At 28.0% G+C, this 9,876-nt stretch overlaps 1 protein-coding gene and 1 long non-coding RNA gene across 2 annotated transcripts; both read right to left on the bottom strand.

Annotated features, from left to right (window-relative positions):
• Positions 1 to 2,883: 2,883 nt before the first annotated feature.
• On the bottom strand, positions 2,884 to 7,407 carry LOC107439627 (uncharacterized). Its single transcript, XM_071180378.1, has 5 exons — positions 7,358 to 7,407; positions 7,147 to 7,230; positions 6,274 to 6,357; positions 4,448 to 4,555; positions 2,884 to 3,619 (listed from the first exon to the last, which is right to left on the bottom strand). The coding sequence occupies exons 1-5, from the start codon at positions 7,405 to 7,407 to the stop codon at positions 3,472 to 3,474; spliced, it is 474 nt and encodes a 157-aa protein (XP_071036479.1). The 3' UTR covers positions 2,884 to 3,471.
• A 174-nt stretch (positions 7,408 to 7,581) lies between these two features.
• LOC139425507 (uncharacterized) lies at positions 7,582 to 8,898 on the bottom strand. Its single transcript, XR_011636704.1, has 3 exons — positions 8,847 to 8,898; positions 8,284 to 8,364; positions 7,582 to 7,665 (listed from the first exon to the last, which is right to left on the bottom strand). It is a non-coding gene; the product is annotated as an uncharacterized lncRNA (long non-coding RNA).
• Positions 8,899 to 9,876: the final 978 nt, after the last annotated feature.

Genomic DNA, 9,876 nt, shown 5'->3' with positions numbered 1-9,876 from the left:
TATCCATCCTTGTTAAACTGTACTACCGTAAAGTGCTCGACTTCACGCGCAGGTCGTCGGTTTAACAAAGCGAAGGAGCCTTCTCCTCTGCAGAGGATCAAAATTGTGATGGGATGTCCTTAGACCATCCTCAGGGATGCTTACAAGACCGTCGCCAATAGCCCATTGTGCAGCGCTAGAGCGCCGTAAACAAAATAGCTGCCTAACTCGAATAGTTGAGTTTTAGTTTTTCTCTTGTAGTGCCACTGCCCTGTATACATTTGCCCGGTATACCTTACACTGATGTTTTTTTAAGAATAAGTTAGCCGGTATACCAACAGTTTCGTGGCAAGCGTGTCATTTTGATGTTGAAGACATTTTTCAAATTCGTGCCAAGCGTGTAACGTATACTAGGATTCTAACAAATATTATTAATCAGGATTTTTAATTAAATCTTTGCAAAATCGTATGAAAAATTAAAACTTATATCATTAATATTTTTATAACTTATGTTCTTAGCATTCACTTAAGCAATTTTTACTTGTTTGTTATAATAGTAAAATCAATTAAAATATTAAAAGTAATCAAAATAATTAGAAAAAAATCTTGTCTCATTTGAAAACAACTACTGCATTGTGTTTAAATAAATTTCAAATGCACAATGCCATTCTTTGTAATATCAAAATCCAGTTTGTTTTTTAAGGAGGCTAATGGTGTTTAATGCCTATATTATATTGTTTAGACAAAACAAATCAGACCTTTTTTTCTGGCAAAAAGACACCAAATAAACAATATAAACACAAAGTTCTTTGCAACATCGATATATCAATTAAGTTGAGTTCCTAAATAAGATTTCGCTCATTCATTCATTGCCAAGGCAACCAGATCACATTTCGTAAAGTAGAAATTTCATATGTTATCTACTAAAGGATCAGTAAGTATCAGTTTATTTTTTTTCTGTTCTTTGTTTATTTTATTTTGTAGCAGTGAGCAATCCTGGTGTATATAGACAGTTACAAGTCCAGCCTTGTCAATATATATATATATATCTACTAAATTTATGCTACTGCCGTTATCATCTTAAAAACCTGGCATCACTTGAGAAAACTATAGTACACTAGTGGGTTCCTGCCCACTGTGTAGTTCCAGCAGAGGAGAAAGCCGATTTTCTGGTTAGAAGGGTTCTTTAATTATGCAAAAATTTTTCGCCCTATGCCCATCCATGCTAATAAAAATCTTATTGAAATATCTATTAAAGCTCGTTCTCAGGAAGACCTCTATAACCGTGTTTCCCAAAAAATCCTAGAAGATTACCATCCCAAATTTGTGTAATGGCCCAATGCGTAGAGCAGTGGCTGAATTCTGCCTGGCTACCACACATGACTGCTTAAGAAACCATCCTTATAGACTCGAAATTGTTTCTTTCCCGATATGCACTCTGTGTAGTTCTGGAGATGTTATGGACTCTGCGCATCTACTCCACAGTTCTGCTCAGGGCAAGACTTTTCTCGTCGAGCGTTATTGGGAGGCTAGAGATATGTTAGATTAATAAGCTCTGTTTCAGCATTTTTTGTTGTACTCTTTATTCTTTATTGTTTTCTGCAGTAACTGTTCATAATCAGCCATTATAAATAAAAATAAATTTGGATTAAATTACCTTTAAGTAAAAGTGTTTCAAAGTTGGGTACTCATATTGTTTGATTTGGGTAATTAATTTTGGAGATATATTGACAAACTCTTACGATATAGCAAGCTAAGTTTATTGCAAGCTGCCACTAGAGATCGAGCTCAAGCTCTTCGCAATGACAAACCAGTGCCTTAAGCACTGAGTCATAGCCACTCCTTTTAATACCACTAAGTGATGTCTATGGCCCCTTCGAAAATCAGAAGTTAATCTTCAAAAGTTCTCTGTTTGTGCTTAAAAAAAAAAATTTGTTTATAGAATTTTTTACATGTGTATTTGCGAAAAGCGAGTATCCTGTCATAAGCCAAAACAGCAATATTTTGCAATTGAGATCTGTCAAAAGATAATAGAACTCTTAAGATTAGGCACTTTTAAAGATAAAATGGAACAAATTGATTAAATTTATATTTCATCGGAGAGGTTATTTGAAAGTACCTCTCTGTAATTTTTATTTTTTAAGTAACTGTCGTCATAGCCTCCAAAAACTTAAAAAAACAATCTCAAACCTCGTTTTTCACAGAAAATAAATCACAGTGTTATTGATGTCAAAATTAGTTTTTGAAATAATAATAAATTAATGTTGAAGTTTTTCAGTGCGCTAAGTAATTAAATGTGGGAAAACTTGCACCAGTCATGTAACTCTTTTAAATATGATATTTTGCAACTACCTACTCACATATTTACAGATGGACAATCAGCCTAACATTTTTTTCAAGTTTCCTATTAATTTTAGAGTAATTAAACTTTAAAATTGGGTTCATATACAAACGAAAATCTTTCTATTACAGCAACTTGATTTGTTACTTCATCATATTGTGGATAGTACAAATACGACAAAATAATGAAAATTATTGTACAACAATACAAAGCAAGTAGAAAAAACTAATTAAAAGCAGCTATGAAATTTGTTATAGTGCATTTGACTGTTAGTAAGCAAACATGGGGAAAAAGAATTAATGAAATGAGCTATATGATATAAAATGGACCGCGGCAGTTTCTGAGGTTAGAGAGTAATCGAAGTAATCTCCAAGTGTTTTTTTTTCTTATTTCTTTTTTTGTAAACTGTTTAACTTATTAAATTATTTTAGTACGCAGAGCAGTAACATACATTTTTAATAAAAATTAATTTTGATAATTCTTAATAATAAGAGTAATACAAAAATAATAACGAAGTTTTAAACAGGTTCCATTTATTGCACTCTGTGTTAATTTTACAGGCATACATTCAGTTTTAATAAATAAAGAAAGAATTCACAATTAAAGATGGTAAAATTAGGTTGGTCTACTTTAAGTCACTCAATAGTGCATTGTCCATTTTAAGTTACACAATTGTGCATAGTCCATTTTAAGTCACACGATTGTGCATAGTCCATTTTAAGTCACACAATTGTGCATTGTCCATTTTAAGTCACACGATTGTGCATTGTCCATTATAAGTCACACAATTATGCATTGTCCATTTTAAGTCACACGAATGTGCATTGTCCATTATAAGTCACACAATTGTGCATTGTCCATTTTAAGTCACACAATTTTGCATTGTCCATTAAAGTTACACAATTGTGCATAGTCCATTTTAAGTCACACAATTTTGCATTGTCTATTTTAAGTAGCACGATTGTGCATTGTCCATTATTAGTCAAACAATTGTGCATAGTCCATTTTAAGTCACACAATTGTACATTGTCCATTTTAAGTCAGGCAATTGTGCATTGTGCATTTTAAGAGTCACACAATTGGGCAACATAGTCTTAGTTGAGAGTCACAGTTGCAGATCAAGTCACGCAGTTAAGAAAGAATTATTTCCGTTAGAAACACCCAGAAAATAGGCGTCTCACAAGGTTGCGGAAGCTTTTCTTCTCTCTCTTTCTTGCCAATTCTCTTTTCTCAGCAAAATCTGGGTTTTGGGCTAATTTTTCCTCCAGATTTTTTGTCAAAAGAGAAATATCTCCACACCTGTAAGAATTCATCCATTTATTAATTATGTAAATTAGTATTTTCATTAAAGATACGCATTAAATGCCTCACTTTGCATTGTTTGGGTATTAACTTATGAATATTTAAAAAGAGAAGATAAATTACTATAAATTAATATTTGCTTCCAGCAAATGGGCAAATTGGTCTTTTTTTCTATGAAAAAATATTCATAAACATAAATCTCTCGTTTTGTATGAATGAATATGTAAATGACAGGCATAAGTATATAAATCTGAATACATAATATTAAATTATTACAATTATTATATATTCATCGATATGAATATATAAGTATGAATACATGATATTAATTTATTATAATTATTATGCATACATTGATATGAATAAATAAATATTAAAGGCATAACGACTCAATTTCATATTAAATAAGACAAATCGTAGTCAATGCTTCGATCAACCTTACAAAATAAAGTAAAACAATCGAAATTACTTTATAAAATCAAATCAAGAGAAATTTTAGAAAAATATCATTCTTGGTTAGACAATATATCAAATACAAACAACGAAAAAATGTATTTTTATTACTTTAACATATAAATAAATAGCGTCAATAATTTTAACAACAATTCTGTTTTTCTCTAAAGTTTTGCACACAATGTCTGTTTATGTTACTTAAAAACGTATTTAATTACTATCTATTATTATTCAGTTTAAGGAGAAGACGTAGAATGAAATAAATATGTTATAACATATATTTTTAAAGCACATAGTATCTTATTATTGATTTAAATTGACATTAAGGGAAATGAACTTATTTAAATAAGATCGATAGCAATTAATATATACCTCTTTAATCCAACTACAATGTCCACTGACTCCTTCACTTTATTAGCCTTGGCCAGAATTATCTTTTCCCTCGAATCAATCTCGAAGTAATAATGGCCACTATCACTACTGAAATTAAAGAAGAAAATTAGTAAAAATAATTTAATATTAAAATTTAGGTACTTTAAGCTAAAAAGAGAAGAAATAAAAACTTGAACGCATTATTAACTTTTGATTTAAGGATCGGATTTTCATGAGTTGTGTGACTTTCCTCAAATATGCTAAAATATCTTTTCAGGCATAAGGTTATGAAATCAGATATAAAAAGATTTCAGATTTCAGATCAGATATTTAGATTCATTTCTTGTGACGGAATAGGAACCTTTATTTTCATAAGAGGGAATGTTGCAATTTTAGTAAGTTTATTCAAGAGTTATTCTATGCAAAATATTTTTTTTTAAAATTAGTTATTACTTTTAAAAACACAAATGGTTTAAACTTTTTGAATTTTTTCTTGAAGCAAATTTTTAACGAAATTTCTTCTAAGAGATGTTAAAAGACAAAACACAGAAATTGAAAGAATTAATTGAATAGCTCTTGAAAAATAAAAATTTAAAAATATGAACTATTTGAGATAGCAAAATTTGCAAGAAGTAAAACTAACTTTAATGTGTAAAAGCTCTCAACAGCTCTTTTGATCGAAGAAAAACTGATCTATTGAGACCATGTTTTTTAGATTGTGGTTACAGTCCCTATTTTGGATAATAAAGTAGATAAATTGATAAAACATTCCTATATAAGAAATATATTTACGTGAAACGGAATTAAATTCAATAAATAAAATAAAATTATGAGCATTTATGGACAGTAAGAAGGAGTTAAATAAAACTACGTAAGTGTAGAAAATCGGATATTGAATTTTGGATTAAAATACTGCTACTATTTAACAGAAATCTCATGAAAATGGATGCGGAAAATATCCATTCTATTAGAATATGAGTGAAATAGAATGTAGGTAATCTGTTTCTGGAAGAAAATACAGTCAGACCTCTATTTAACGATCTTCCATTTTGCGAATTTTCTATTTTGCGATTTTTTTCCAAGGAACCAAGAACATTTTGGAAATTTCTTTGTTAAATAATTTCCAAATAGCGAAGTGAATTTTCTATTTAACGAACTTTTCTTTGATATCCACTTTCCCTATTTCCCAAAATATTTCAAATTTGTTAATGCATTTTATTGGGGAAATGATTTTTAATTGATTTTCGAAGCCAACTTTTAGAGAAAGTAGTAAAATCCCTTTCCCTTTTTGTTTACATTTCAAACGAAACACTCAGACAAAATTAACGTATTTTATCAGTAGCAGTTAAACTTAAGAATGCATGTGGCAATATGTGTTTAAAATTACTTTCATAACAAAAGAAACTATAATTTTAGCTTTTTTTTAGTTGAAAATGTATGTAGCATGATAGTGTAACAATGGATAATGTTTTGCTCTACCATTGCTTTCCATGCAGATTTCTTTTATGGTTAAGATTTGTAAAATAAATAGTGAATACGAGTTAACAAGATAAAGATGTATCAATTTATATTTAAATTATGTCTAGTGTTTATGAATTTAAAACTTGCTTTGTGTTGTTTAAGTATTTCAAAAGGTGATTTTCAAACAAATTTTCCATATACCGACCTTATTATCGGGATTCAGCGACTTCGTTAAATGGAGGTCCTACTGTAATTCAAAGAATTCGAATAAAATAAAATTAGGATGTCGGGCCTTAAAAATTTAAATCTGGTGTTTTAACTAATTGATGTAAGTTTATGTAAGTTTAATATACGATTCTAATTACCCATCCGTAGCAACAATCTCTTTATCAAGAATCATTTCTGACTCTTTAGGCTCAATATCAGCCTGCAATTCCTCCATTTTCTCGCTAAAAATAATAAAAAAGAAATTAGTTCATTGAATAATTATCTCAAGATTAACAAACACCATCCCTGTTAAAATGAGTTTCGCAAATGAGTGAAAAAATGATATGAAATAGATCCAAAAAATATATAATTGAAATTGAAACCTCCACCTATAGTTCAAAAAAACAGCTCTGAGAACTCTTCTTCATTTTTAAACAAACATGGCGGTTAAGTAGAAAAGTGTTGATTACCAATCTAAAGACAATTTTTACTCGTGAAATATATTTAGAATGTAGGTAAGTGCAGGAAGTTACTAACAAATTAGATTTTTTCTTCAATTATTCAAGCGTTATAAACTAATAAAATTTAATTTTTGCCTCATTTGATGATGATGTGACATTTTGCCACGATGCATCAAAATAAATATACACGCCATTTCAGTTTTGAGTATGCCACTTTTCCTTGTATTGAATGCGTGAGTTTTAAAATTCGACTATATTTATTTCGGAGTGAGAAATAATTTTTTTCAGCAGTATTTGCCTGAAATATTTAAGTATCAAAAAGTTAAATTATTAGTTTTTTTTAAACCATTTCATACATTTTTCGCATTAATTTTTTGTAATTGATTTAGGTCTCATCAGAACAAATTCCTTTATTTTGTAATTTTTAAATAAATTCTAAATATATATTTCTATTTATTCCACTACGAAAGTTTACATTCAAAAAAGTAGCATGTGCTTCTAATAATTACGAAGTGTATAAAATTTTGTTAAAAAAATTAATCTCAATAATATTAAAACTATTTAAATTACCTATTCTCTATAGCAACATCTTCATCATCAGTTGATGATGACACTTTTGGCTCTATTTCAGCCCTCAACTCAACCAACTCATCTCTAAAGATAAAAAAATAAAATTATCATATTAAATAGTTAACAAGTCGAGCTTAACATATGCTTAACATATAATGGCGTGTCTTTTATTAATAAGAATTAAATCATACGTTTATGAATTTTGAACAACTTATTCCAAAACATTAAGCTCTGATTATCACATATTATTTCAATTTGCATTTCTTAAAAAGAATTCTACACAATTATTTTCTAAAGTTTCCACAATGAAAATCATCATGCAAAAGTAGCAGCATAAATACTATTCAATATATCGTGTAGAAAATCGCTAAATATTTAAAATCTCATTAAAGACAATTACCGCAATAGTAATAAAATAAAAGATAAATAGATTACCTATCCAAAATATCACCATCCTCGTCTTCAATTGAAGATGACTCAGAATGCTCTATTTCTGCACTCAGTTCTTCCATATCATCGCTAAAGGTAAAAAATGTAATTATCACATTATATAGTTGCTTTAATTTTAATACATAACTTACCTGAACATATTTAATAGTAAAAGAAGTAATAAGCCATTTTTTGTGATGATTTAAGTATTTTTTTTTTTGCATTTTCCGTTTATGATCGTATAAACCTTTTATAATTACCTATCTCGCATAACAGCAAATTAATTTAATTTGCATAATTTAAAAGTATTTTACATGCATGTTTTTTACTAATTCCAATTTATGTAAATATGTATGCAAAAGTACAGTTCTGACGCGCAATTAAAAAAGAAACATCGTAAGTTATCTACGATAGATTTCCTTGATTTATTTTTCATTCTATTGCTAATTGTATGAACTCTTAAAAAAAATTAAAAAAACTAATAAATGCAATTTATTTTTGAAAAAAAAATTGCAATAAGTAGCATATTATACAAAAGTGCCAAATTCTAAAAAAAGAAAAAGAAAATTGAAATTTTTGTCACTTTAATTGTGTTTTTTTCCATGGTATTATTTTGTGTACTAATATACAACAAATATTGTTCAATATTTAAAGTAGTTTAAAATACAAATATTATGATGTCTTAAAGATAATAACTTTGAAAAGTACCTATCACTAGCGTCATCCTCATCCGAAGTCAAATGTGACTCCTCACAAACTATCTCACTCTCAACCGTCAGCATTTCGTAGCTGAAAAAAGAAATAAAATGATATACTTATAGACAGAATATTTAATTATCTCAAGATGGTCATCTTTCATCAGTTTTTTGCTCAACTCATATTTAAGAAATTATAAAGACTAGTTTAATGTCAAGTTAATATTTATGAAATAAATTTTGTCATAAACAACTTTTAACGTAGTTTTCATTCTCATATTAACATTTCATATCGATATTCACATTTGATACTTTCTTTCCATATTACATGTTCTAAGTACAAAATCTACGGTAATATTTTTTTTAAATAATTACATTTACTCTAAATTATTTAAATACGACAGTTTCTTTGCACTTCCTCTAAAGGATTTTTTTCTTTGTATTTCTTTCTTTCTTTCTTTCTTTTTTATTTATTTATTTGTTTTTTTTATCTATTTATGTCTCTTTAACTTTAAAAAATTACCATTTCTGCCTTAAAGAAATTATATTATTTCACAATCTAAATCAAATACTTACCCATCTGTTCCAGATGAACTACTACTGGTGTCCTCTGCAAGAAATCCAGGAGCTAAAAAAAATTATTAATTAAATTTTAATTCAGCTTATTTTTGACTATTTTAAATTTGGATAGCAAAAATGTAATAACTGGACAATCAACCACAAGTTGAATAATTGTAACCAAATTTTCAAGAATAATTGGAATAATAATAACTGAATAACGTAGCTCATTTTATGAAGAAGAAAAAAACTATTTAATATAGATCTATACAACATTGTCTATACTACATTTAAGAATTGTTGCTTTTAACTAATGTGTAATTGCTTGAAATTAAAAAGGAACCTAAAAAAAAGATTTGACTGAAATGCATAACAACGAAGTGATCTATCTGAATTTATCCAAAAGTAATGACTCTTTATGAAAATGCATACAACAACATTTTTTTTCCAAACCTCTTTTTGATGATTTTAATTTTATTTTAAAACTTCCGTTCCACATGGATAATAATTTAAATGTTTTGTTAATAAATACATTAGAAATACTAGTACTATTCCATTTCGGGGGCCTCAAAAATATCATTTAACTATTAGTAATACCAATNTTTTTTAACTTTTAAAAATTACCATTTTTTGTATAAAAAAATTATAATATTTCGCAATCTAAATCAAATACTTACCCATCTGGTTCAGATGAACTACTACTGCTGTTCTCTGCAAGAAATCCAGGCGCTGAAAAAAGATTATAAATTAAATTTTAATTTAGCTTATTTTTGACTGAAATTTGGGTAACAAAATGTTTTATGATTATTGAACGTGTGATAACTGGATAATCAACCCCAAGCTGAATAGCCAATACTCTTTTTTTAATGGTTACGATTTGATTGAAATATGAAGAAAGGTACATAATTAGGTGATAATTATTATAATTAAATGCGACAAAATGTCACTTTAAATTGTAATTGCTCATTGCTTTTAGGTATTTAATTTTATTAATGAAATAAAAATGTCTCTTTTAGCTTATAAGATTATGTATATAATTTTAAAAGTT

Source organism: Parasteatoda tepidariorum, chromosome 4 (assembly GCF_043381705.1).
Source record: "Parasteatoda tepidariorum isolate YZ-2023 chromosome 4, CAS_Ptep_4.0, whole genome shotgun sequence".
In the NCBI taxonomy this organism is placed as follows: Eukaryota; Metazoa; Arthropoda; class Arachnida; order Araneae; family Theridiidae; genus Parasteatoda; species Parasteatoda tepidariorum.
This window is presented reverse-complemented; position numbering and strand designations above follow the sequence as displayed.